Below are 12,467 nucleotides of genomic sequence, written 5' to 3'. Positions count from 1 at the left end.
ACAATTTCATGAACGTGAAGGGTATAGTAATACTTCCTTGCCCTTGTTAGGTTTGCACTTCATGGTGCAAATTTGTTTTTGATGAACTCATTCTCATTCTGCCTTATCAGGTATGCTCAATGTACAATTTTGAACTTGAATTGGAAACTTGATTTTGTTCACAAAGGTGCGCCTTTCTATGCCTTATGATTTGTCATCATCATTTCTCCACTTATTGACCTATGTTCTCCTCTAATAACCTCAACACTGAAATCATCTGTTCTGACGCATTTCCCCTCCATAGCATGTATTGATCTTCTTGAATGTTTGTTGATTTTTTCATCGGTGGAAAACTGATTCATTCTCCATCTTAGACAGCAGTGTTCAAAATCTTGTTTGTTAATCATGCAAAGTAATGAACAAGAAATGACAAAAATCACATGGAAGAACAAGACAGTTTTAATCATGATGTGTGTTTGCTGAAAGTCAGCTTGAAATTGGGCACAATACAAAAAATTTCGTATGGTTACAACACAACACAGAAAATATGGTTCCTAGTTGATAAATTTTTTAACTTCTCAAGTATGGGGAATCCGGACTCACTGTTTCTTGATTTGTTAAGATAATGGCTGGTTGACATGGATATTAATAAGCGCAATAACCAAGATGTAATGTCCCCTTTTATAAAATGCTCTAGTTTATCCTGGATTATAATTCTTAACTATTAAGGGTAGGTTAGAGAGGGAATATCCTTGTCTCTTTAATAGAAAAAACCCAGAGTATCGCCTTTTCTCCCTGATGGTTGCAGGTTCGATCTGTTCTTTCTGCTCCCCTTTTTTGAGATTATTCAATCCTCAAACACTAATGCAATACTTAAGCATTGATCAGTAATTAATTACCAATACAATACTGATCATAAACAAAATACTTTATCAGTCAGTAGTATGTAGATATAAACAGTATTCATTATGGGAAACTCATACCACAACCACTGTATAGAATCGAACTGCTGTATATTTACTTTCTTATAAATGCCAAATCTCATCTCATCTGATAATGCCTTGAATGCACGGGTGTTGTCTTCTTATACTCTTCCATCCGGTTTGGAGGGTTACAACCTTCCTTCAAAGTGGTGACCATTGGAATGGGATGTGTTCTTTTGCTACTAACTGTATGCCGCATGATTTAATCGCTCTTTTTAATGTATCATTGTTTATTATAACTAATCCCCATTCTGTCCTAGAGAAGATCACTACTAGAAGGGAAGAGGATTGGTTCTTTCATATAAATATTATTTACTATATATCAAGTCTTATCATATCTGCCCTGCAACATCTCTGACTGTTGAGGATAGACAATTGTAGAATGTTCTACAATCAACAAAATTATGAACTCTTACTTGTGTAAGACAATTTCATATTACGGTTAGGATCTGTTTACTGTTTCGGTGTAGTGTCGTGGCGAGGACATGACAGTCCATATTGATATTACTATTAAATACTGCATAAGAACATGATCAGGCTTCATATTTTAAGCATACATATTAAGCACATCCCCATGCATACCACCAAGAACAAGGATGTTATTGCCTGTAACTTAATAACAGTTCTGATCTGATCTGATTGATGGTGATATCACTGAAGGCTTTTGATTCCTTTCCTTTAGATCACTTAATGTGAGGGAGAGGTCACACCTCTTCATCATGTATGCCCTTTGGCAAGAGACACACCCTTTCACCATTACCACCCTTTGAAAGAGTGCAACTTTTCATTATTTCTGCCCTTTGAAAGGGACACAAACTTTCACAATCAGATCTGCACTTCTTATTTAAATCATATCTGTACTTCTGATTCCCAAAATTATCCCCTCTTAAATGAGGTACTCTTCTCCCTTTTACATCTCATGTTTGAGGGAGTTACAACTTTCCATTCCATGTCTTTTGATCATTCATTAACTTATTTAAATTTTTAATTATATTTAATTATATTCTTTTATATTTTAATTTTAATTTTATTATTATTATTTGCCAATAAATTCTATTTCAAAGTGGGGACGTTACAGCACAACATATAAAATTCTGTTTCTAGTTGATAAATTTTTTAACTTCTCAAGTATGGGGAATCCGGATTCACTGTTTCTTGATTTGTTAAGATAATGGCTGGTTGACATGGATATTAATAAGCGCAATAGCCAAGACGTCCTCTGATTAAAATGCAAATATTAACCATGGTGCACTGACTGTGTTTTATACAACAAGTTTTCAAATAGTGACTTTGACAAATATTCAAATGACTCTGTTAACTACCTCATTGCTGACAGAAGGGAAGCATTTGTTTATTTATTTTATCTTGAGCATGCATTTCATGTAGAAAATTTGATTGGTGGTCAACTAAAGATTATACATCTAAAGTATAGAGAAATAAAATTTACCATTTCTTGATTTATAAAGGCAATCCCTGGTTAACATAGATATAAGTAAACAGAGAACCAAGATGTACTCTGATTAAAATGCACATATTCAAAATATTTGTTTATCTAATACCTTAACTGAAAATTGTATGATAACTGAAAATTCACATTTTCTATTTAAAAATACAGAAAATAATATAAAGAACTGTGCATTGATGTAAATTTGATTTAGAAGTAAAACCAAAATTCATTCACAAGTTTGAGTGGTGTTCTGTGTTCTCTACTGCATTGACAGGTTGGTCTAACTTCAAAAATTGGCAACGGAGCATCTCCCAGCAAGTTTTCTGATCGTGGAATAAATGAAAACATGTCTGTAAATACTGATTCGTCTGAGATTGTACATTATCCTGGGAAGCGAAAAGCAGATTCTCTGAAGGAGGAGTTTATATGTCCATTCAATGATTCGGATACATACAGTAAATGGTATAAAAATAATTGTGCTGGAGGAAAATCAAAAGAAAGGCAAATTTTGCAGTCAGTATTGCTAGGGGATAAACTGCAGAGCCATAATCTTGGCACTAAAAACAAGAGGTTGCGGATAGATAATGAAGATGCATTAGAGTTGAAAGTAACGTGGGAAAAAGCTCAAAACTTGTTTTGCCCTCCTTTAATGGCTGTCCCAAGTGTTGTCATCATTGAAGGGCATGAATTTGAAGAATATGAGGTACGGCTCATTATGGTCATCTAATGCATCAATATTTGGAAGTTTGCAGTATATTTATTTATTTAACCATTTAGAGGAGCACGAAGCTTTTGGGGAAAACTGAATAGCAGATGTTTCATGAATGTTTCAGATTACTGTATGTGACCCATCATCAGGATAACACAAGTGAGTGAGAATTGCAGATGCTAGATTCCCATGTATGAAGTTATTAGGATTTCTTAAGGAAGGGTTTAAAGAAAACAATAAACTTTAAAAGCCCTAGTCAAGTTAAATACACCAAAAAGCTTATAAAAAATTCTTGTTTTAAAGTAAATCGTCATTACAAGCTTGAAACGTGCAGTACACAGTTGTTTGCTCAGGAGAATTAGGAACTTGTCATTCATTACATTTAAGATAAAAAATACATTAGAAGGTTGAATGTTGTTAAAAGCAACTAAAATAAACTAGAAACCCTAACAGTTCACAACATACATATTTTCAAAATCATAATGTATAAACAAATAAAATAAAGTAGAAAACCTACCCATTTACAAATTAGATTTAAAATTATTAATTTTCTTTCTGAGAAATTTAAACAGTTGAAGACTAAAATATTTGATTTGGTTAAATTCTAGTTAAAAATCTTAATTGTTCATTTGTTGTTATGTTAATAGTAAGCTTATTAAAGGAGGAAGACAAATACAAATTATAAATATATTTATGAAATTTCTGTCTTAATTTTTTCTATTTATGGTTCTTATCCATGAGTTGAGAATCGAACACCATGAATGTCTCACTCCTAAACCCTTGTTCCTATCCATATTCTAAATGTTTTGGTTGGTTAGTGAGTATTATACGATTCCTCAAGAATGTGATAGAAACACATGCCCATTCTTGAGGGTGTTACTGCACATGCTTTAAAATGCTTGTATGCATTATCTGTAGCATGCACGGTTCCTGGGGTGAGATTTGAACACAGGTATTTAATATGATTATATTATGTGTTATCACTAGAGTTACACCTACTGAGCTAGGCTTTCTTATTTTATTCTGATTATATACTGTTTTGTAGTCTAGACCAACAGAAATTTCTGTCCTGTTTTCACTTTCTGGAATTCTCATTACACAGTTTGTACTTGGTTTTCTTACAATGCTATTGACGATACTTTTGTTTCGTAAATAATCTTCTGTTTTCTTTTTTTAGAGAGAGTGACCTGAAGGAGTAAAATATTTACATTTCTAGGAAAAATCTTTTGATAATGATTTTTTGTAGCTATTACAAGACTTATATCAGCTCAGCTGCTTAATTTCTTTTATATTTGAATTTGAACATGACAGATATTTATGCTTTCGTTATTTGATATTTACTTGTTAGATGCTGTACTTTTTGTTCATTGTTTAGGTCCATTATTAATTTATCTAAAAGTTCATCAGTAAACAATGCACACTACTTTTGTCTGGGTTTATTGGCTCGATTTCATATTACTGCTTAATTATTTCATTTGTTTTAAATGGTTTGATTGCACACGTCTTGATGGATGATGGAAAAATTGAGCGTACATTTTGTTTCAAGGAGAGGTGTTCAATGTCTTTTAAATGGTGGTTGCAGTAGGAATCCATACTTTTAGGCATTACTGTTATTGTTTGGAAGAATTTATACTGCATGCTTTAAGAATTGCATCCCACACTATGAGACATGGTAAAACAGAGTAACATATGAAAACATGAGAAGAAGATCAGGAGTGACAGATTATTTATATGTAATTTATATGGTGAAATGTTTTATATCTGATTGTATATGAATCAGTAAATTTTGTTAGTTTGGAGGAGGGTTTCTAAAACTTAGTTAAAGTTTGAAAGCTCTCAATTATTGAGATGGCTGTCCCATCCCAAGCAGAAAGTAGGGGCCCCTTTGTCCAGATCTCAAACTTTTGCAAGTATTTTTTAGTTTATAATATAAGTGCTTTTTTATATTGTTATTACATATTTATGAATACTGTTTTCTTTAATGTTACTATTAATACTATTACTATAATCATCATCACCATCACCATCACCATCACCATCAAATTATTATTTGAGCTTGTGTTCTTCCTCAGCAGATAGAAGAGTGATAATCCTTGTCAAGTTCATTTAGGAAATCCTCTTGGTTGATAACATAAGCTCTTACGCCTCCATGATTTACTCTTCTATCTACTGATAGCTTACTTCATGAAGATGGTCTAATTTTGTTTATAGACCTCTTTTGTAATCTCTTTTTTATCAATATAATATTTTCTTTGTTAAAAAAGTTTATGATGATGAAATCTAATTGTTTCAAAATTAAGGGAGGGATATTCAATGTACAACATGGTTCCCTTGTATAACTAGATTTCTTTTCATGTTTCATTTTGTAGGAGCCTCCAATCTTTGGCAAGAGGATGTCTTCTCCTTCCAAGCGATTAAGGTAGTTCTTTTAATTTTAATTTCTTGTTCATTATGGTGGCAAGTAATGGTCCAGTCCTTGAACACTGAAAACTGATTTATTGAAGCATAAGTGCCAACATTTGTGCATTGGTTTAAGAGATACATATGGTGGGGTTTTAACTTTTTGGATGGTCAAAAACTGATGAAAAGAGTGTAACTTATTTTATGTCAGTATGTCTTATTGATATGGTTTCCAAATATCAGAATTTGATGCATAAAGTAAATGTGAAGTTATTTGTGCCCACGAAAACTTCAAGCTTCAGATCTTTTTTAACTAAGCTATATGTTGAGAGAGATTTCCAAACAATGAAATTATTGAGACATTAACCAGTGTTTTGCTGGATCTTATTAACTTTTTGCAGCTTGGAGCACACTGCAGAACTTCTAGAAGAGGAGAATTTCATTATGCAATTCACTTACCAATATTTAAATTCAAAACTTCATATTCTGAACTGTTGGTAACTTAGGGTGATACAATTGTGCTATATAGGAGGGGCCCTCTAAGGAATCCACCATGTCTGCTTGCATATCAACACAGTTTCATGCATAATATCCACTTGCGTAGGTTTATAATTCTCCTTAATAATTGTTTTTCCCTAGGGGAGCTCCTTTCTTCTATCTTGTTTATTATCTTTGGTCTGCCACTTCTAGCTTCTCAGGATGTTATTTAGACTTTACTGCTTCCAAGTCAAACACCTTGAAATAATTTACAGAGATTCAGGGAATTGCTTCCAAGTCAAAAACTTCAGAGAACTGTACTAGAAACAGTCCTCCAAGCAAATGAACAAGTGAATTAGTTTCTCCTTTCGTGATAGTTTTTAAAGTTTCAAGTTTGTTGGTCGAGCGTCTCCTTGATGCACTGTAACGACAACCCCAGATAGGATCAGAAAATTTCACACATTCTTTTTTTTTTTACACAGTGATGACAAAAGAGTAAGTATACTCAGGGGCAACAATACAAGTAATTTCCAGCAATGTAATTTCTCATAATTCATGCATCCAGTTAATGGCAACACCAAGCAGGACCAGAATATTTCACACATTCTTTTTTTTTTACATCATGATAACAAAAGAGTAAGTACATTCAGGGGCAGCAATACAAGTAAATTCCAGCAGTGTAATTTCTCATAAAAAGAATATACATATTTACCAATGGAAGGAAAATAACTATCATTACCTGATGGCCTACCTTAAGCATTCTGCAATGTTGTGGACTTTTTCTCTTTGAATGACAACCCCAGACAGTACCAGAAAATTTCACACTTTATTTTTTACATCATGATAACGAAAGAGAAAGTAGATTCAGGGGCAGCAATACAAGTAAATTCCAGAAATTCAATTTCTCATAATTCTTGCATCCAATTACCAACAACCCTAGAGAGGATCAGAAAATTTCACGCATTTATTTTTTAACATTATGATAACAAAAGAGTAAGTACATTCAGGGGTAGCAATACAAGTAAATTCCAGCAATGTAATTTCTCATAATTCATGCATCCTACATGTTAACTATAAGAATCATAAAAAGAATATACATATTTACCAATGGAAAGAAAATAATTATCATCACCTGAAGGTCTACCTTAAGAATTATGCAACGTCACGTGGACTCCTTGTCTTTAACCTACCATGGTTCACCATGGGGTGCAATATGGACCCTCCAATATGGATATAATCCCTATCCAACCTTCCAAGCAGATTTTGTGGTCTGTGATGAGAGAATGGACATTTAGGCCAACCTGTAGTGCTTAGGGATGACCTTCTAATAACCAATTACCCAAGATGTCCCTACCAATGGTAAATTGAGATACGAATTCCATATTAGGATCTACCATATCAAACATGATGAAGTGGGCCCAATCTGTTACCTACAAAAATTCTCTTTCCTACAGTTTATTAGATGGCTAAGCAACCAAGAATATCCATCCCTGGCATGCTGCTGGCCCCAAGGCTCACATGCTCCTAGCAAAATCTATCCTGCTATCTATATGGTACAGCTAACAGTCCCCCGGCATGGTATGCTCATTGACTATGTCATGCCCCCTGCCATGATACATATACCACATCTCTAAAAGATAAAATTTAGTATCCAGTCAACCAAACAGATATCAATTACCACTACCAAAGAGATGAATCGATTAGATATTCAATATACGGTTAGCACAGCGATTATAGTTAATCAATACAGTCAAACATATTTCTATAGAAATCAGAGATTATCATGTAAAGAACAAACGGTGGTTCATAAACTTGGACATTATTAAATATTGAAGTGTTAGAAGGTGCGACTATGTTCCATAGAGGAAACAATGATTAAGATTTATTGGAGGAAGTTAATAAATTCTTAAGGGCAGTTATTATATTAACCAAGGGGTGCGATCCAAAGGAGTTGTTAAAGAAGTCAAACAAATATTAAAATCAATATTGAGGAGACATCATAAGTACGTGGCTGCTCATTTAGAGGTGGTGCGATTTCAATTAAGAAACAAGATTAGCTATTAGCAAATGAAAGAACGCATCCCTCCATAAAGTCGCCTCTTTCCAGATATCTGAGAAGGCATTAAAAGGAGATTGAAAGATCATTCCAAGGGCATGAAGGAATGAGCAGATCAGATTGATATGAGAAATTGTCTTGAGACTCGATTCAGCCATAGTAAGATCATCATTGAATGGAAGGGATTGAGACTGATAATATATGAGATATTGATAGTCTGCAAGATCATTCAGATCAGGTCAGAACTGTTATTAAGTTACAGACAGTAACATCTGTTGGTATTGGAAATAAGCCACACCCGGACCGACGGTGTACTGGTCCAAGAGGGGCCAGTAGCTCAGTGGTAGAGCACTCCAGCAGCGTATGGAAGGTCCTAGGTTCGAGTCCTAGCTGGTCCATGTCTCAACATGGTATCAGAGCCAGGTCCAGGCTAGGAGCCCCAAGCACACGAGAGGTGTGGCTTAAGGGGGGGTGTTGGTGTTGGAAATAAGCCACACCCGGACCGACGATGGACTGGTCCAAGAGGGGCCAGTAGCTCAGTGGTAGAGCACTTCAGCAGCGTATGGAAGGTCCTAGGTTCGAGTCCTAGCTGGTCCATGTCTCAACAACATCTTGGTTCTTGGCAGTATGCATGGGGATGTGCTTGATATATGCAACCCGATAATATTCTTATGCAGGATTTAGTAGTAATATTAATTTAGACTATAATACGTAAGACAGCAATACTTAATCTCATATACAGTGGCAAACCAGATCTGAAACATGTCAGATCTGTCTGCCTTTACAGCCACTAGATAGACTAATAATTAGTGTTTTAGGCAATGGTAGTGTTAATAATTTATATAATAGGTAATATAATTTGATTCATTTATGTAGATATAATGTTTGATCAGGCAAATAACAATATTAGATTGAAAAAATCAGAAAGAACTCTTAAATAAACATTAAAGAGAAAATGTATATACTATTCATTCTTGCTAGTATTGTCAGTATTTAAGAAGATGGGGATGAGATGTTCCAAAGAGGGGCAGCCTAAATCCAAGCAATAGGTTAAGTCCCAAGACAGGGCGGGGATCAGCGACCCATAAGCCTTGAGGGTATAGACCCAAGATAGGTAAGGGCTTAGATTTGTAAAATTTGTGGGAACCCATTGTATCTAGTCTCTAATCACTTTGGTAACATCCATAGACCCTTTGTTGAGTTTAGCAATCAGACTGAAAGTAGATAACAGAAAACATAAATTTATCACATAACACAGTGATACCTTGGGAAAACCTCCCTCTTGGAGGTGAAAAACACTGCAAGAAAATCTCAGATCCGATTAGATTAGGCACAACAGCAAATTAACATTACCCTTCTAGGGCATACAATGCAACTTATCTGATATATGATGCTGATCAGAAATCCAAACTTGACAGTGACTCTCAGAATATAGTTTGCTGATCCTAGATTGAAGTTCACTTTCTTTTTGAGGGTGATCGCACCACAACCACATGGATTCGGTAGTGTGAAGCAGGTTCGGCAGCCTTAGACAATCTTCAGCAGACCTAGAATGATATTCGCTTAGCCTGGAACAGATTCGCTCAATCTAGATCAGATTCGCTTCACCAAGAAACAAGTTCGCTGAAGGTTGCAGATCAGATTCGCTGATGTTTGATGCAGATTGCTATTAGATAGTTCGTACATAGCAGAGATAGATGTATTTTTCTTATGACTTGATTGACTTGAGATTACAAGTCACCTTACATTTATAGGAAATCATACAATCAATAATCTTGGTCAGCCTTATACAATTTTGGCGACAAGTAACAATAAATTCAAGTTCTTTACAAGTTTCTTGAATAGGTCTTGACCTATAATTACAAATAACTGCCAGCTTACACGATACATTTTGGGTCAGGACTTAACCACAAGTTACATAATCCGCCCAAATAGGGCCAACCTCAAATCTGATCAATGCAACACGGAATGATGATAAAATGCTAAGGCGGATAGGCCAATTAGCATTTGTATGTGCTAGGTCGGCCCTAGAAGGGATCCGACCTAGCTACACATCAACACCCTTCTCCCTTAAAACTGAAGTAGTATCAGGGTCTGATATCTATATTAAGAACTATGAATAACAAAATTAATCATCTAATGAGGAAAATAAATAAGCACTTGTTAATAACTAATAAGTTGAGGAATATCAATGACTGGCTTCATGATTAGTCTCTCAATCAATTTTAGTATATTGAAATAGATTAATTATATTAATCAGGTAGGGGACATTACAGACTAGTATTAATCTCAAACATATGCTTCTTGACTACTGTCAATCTCAAGCACGCTCTTTAACTACTGTCAATCTCAAGCATACGCTCCTTGACTATTGTCAATCTTGAGTGTCAATAAGCTTATCTTTGAACGAGTCATAGGATTTAACCATCAATGATCACCTCAAATGGAGAAGGGTAGCCTGTTGGATTATTTGTCATTGATGTCAAAGGCTAAATTGAGTTTGTCTATGAAGGTTGATTGAGCTATCTTCTTGTGTGCCTGGTTGAGCAGCTTGAGCTGCTTAGGTGCTTGGTTGAGCTGGCTGGTTGTGTGCTTCAGCTGTCTACTTTCTTGCTTCAGCTACTTGGTTGTCTACCTACTTGAGGTGCTTGGTTGCTTGCCTGTTTGAGCTGTGTGCCTACTGGTCTCTTGTCAACAGCCAAATCAGATTTTATGCCATGTCATGAGTTGAATTGAGTTGAATTTTCTACATGCCTTGTCATTTTTTATGGTCAAAGGAGTTTTTATTATGTGTTTTGATAACATATTTTTTTAGGGGTCGATATTTTTATGAAGACTATTGCGATGGGCATTTATCAACATACTAATTTTTGGCGAAATCTTTTCATCCTCTATTTAGCGCTGATTTTTTAAGCTTTTGTAAGAGCTCTTGTGATTACTTTATGTGCTGAAATTCATTTATATTGTGCTCCTGAGGGATGGTAGAAGACTACTAGTAACTGTGTCTACTCCCTTAATTTTTGAAATGTAAAAGCTTTGAATATGGTTTTAAAAATACATTCAATAAGCTGATACGCAAGGAGAAAGTGTTCTTCTATTTACAATAGCATGAGGTTCAAAATTATTAATGAACTAGAATGTGCCGTGGAAGTGTCGTGGTTCTACTTGAATTTTTTTAGTGCGATGATGGTGGTGCCTTCGTGGTATTTGAAAAGGCGTTTTTTTTGGCTTGTGGATTAGAAGTTGGGTGATGCCATGGCAAGTAATACATGATATTTTTTTATGGAAATATTCTTCCAAGATTCTTGCTCTTGTATTTTGAAAAGAGAGTGGAGAATAATGGCTAGAGACTGCATGATGTTCACTTCCTTGTGTGGAAGGAATTTAATAAGATATGTTTTTATTATGAGAAGGGTCGAGTTTTTGAGTGGTCTGGACTCATGCATTAAAATTTTTGGATGATGCTTTCCTTTGACCAATACCAAGTTGTGAATGTGGTGTTACTAATTTAATTTTTTTTGCGGAGATATCTAAGGTGTGTTGGATTTGAAAGAAGAGTGGTATTGTTGAATGCTATTATTCATGGGTATAGTTGAAATATTAATCTGTGCATTTTAAATCATGGATGTGTTTTTGGTTCGTTTTCTGTGGCTACAAGTCATGCGTGGTTTTGAAGATAGTTTTTGAGGAAAATAAGATTTCAAAAACGTAGTGCTAGAGGTGCAGATATTATTGGAGTTTTTTTTTTAAAATTCAATAAAAAGGAGATATGCGTGTGGGGTTAAAAAGGAAGATTCAGATATATATTTCAAGAGTTAGTTATTTTTGGTTAAATTTTTTTTGGGTGAATGCGCCTTACTGAAAAGGGAGATTGGAATGAGCACTTGGAGGAACTTATTGATCTTTTGCTGAAAATTCTTTTGATGTTCATAGTTCAATTGTGTTTGCTGCATTTTGAAGGAATCTGAAATGGGAACGATCTTGAGTTTTTGAGACAGTTTCTTTTTAATAATTGTAACTCTGAGCTCTCATAGTTGGTGTATTGGAGGGGGTTGGTGCTCTCAATTGTGTGGGGGTTGGAGCTCTGCTGTTCTCAGTTAGTGCTGAGAGGAGAGTTGGTGCTCTGTTGCGATTGTTGCCTTGTAATCTGGGTTGAAGCCCATTTGAAGTTAATGAAAGTTTTTTAATGGTGTGGTTTTTCACCCAAAAGGGTTTTCTACGAGATAACTGTTGTTTTTGTCATTGAAGATTATTCTGATTGTGATTTTGTTGTTTTTTAAAAAGTATTATTTCTGCAATACTGATTCACCCCCACCCCGTCTCAATATTGCCTGTCTACTTCTCATAGCCTACATATTAGAGGTATACAGCCTCTATCTATGCCCTTGTAGGGCCCTTACTCCATCTGTTGCCATA

At 35.0% G+C, this 12,467-nt stretch overlaps 1 protein-coding gene across 3 annotated transcripts in view; it reads left to right on the top strand.

The window, feature by feature from the left end:
• The window catches only part of LOC131032019 (B3 domain-containing transcription repressor VAL2), a 200,353-nt gene that overhangs the window by 146,698 nt on the left and 41,188 nt on the right, over window positions 1–12,467 (top strand). For all 3 annotated transcript variants that reach the window (XM_059212159.1, XM_057962905.2, XM_057962904.2), the window contains 2 exons: window positions 2,684–3,112; window positions 5,488–5,537. In XM_059212159.1, coding sequence (XP_059068142.1) covers window positions 2,684–3,112; window positions 5,488–5,537 — 479 coding nt within the window. The remainder of the gene's footprint in view (window positions 1–2,683; window positions 3,113–5,487; window positions 5,538–12,467) is intronic.

The sequence above is a fragment of the Cryptomeria japonica genome, chromosome 10 (genome assembly GCF_030272615.1).
Source record: "Cryptomeria japonica chromosome 10, Sugi_1.0, whole genome shotgun sequence".
Classification (NCBI taxonomy): Eukaryota; Viridiplantae; Streptophyta; class Pinopsida; order Cupressales; family Cupressaceae; genus Cryptomeria; species Cryptomeria japonica.
Note: the sequence above shows the minus strand (reverse complement) of the source record. Positions and strands in the feature narration are given on the sequence as shown.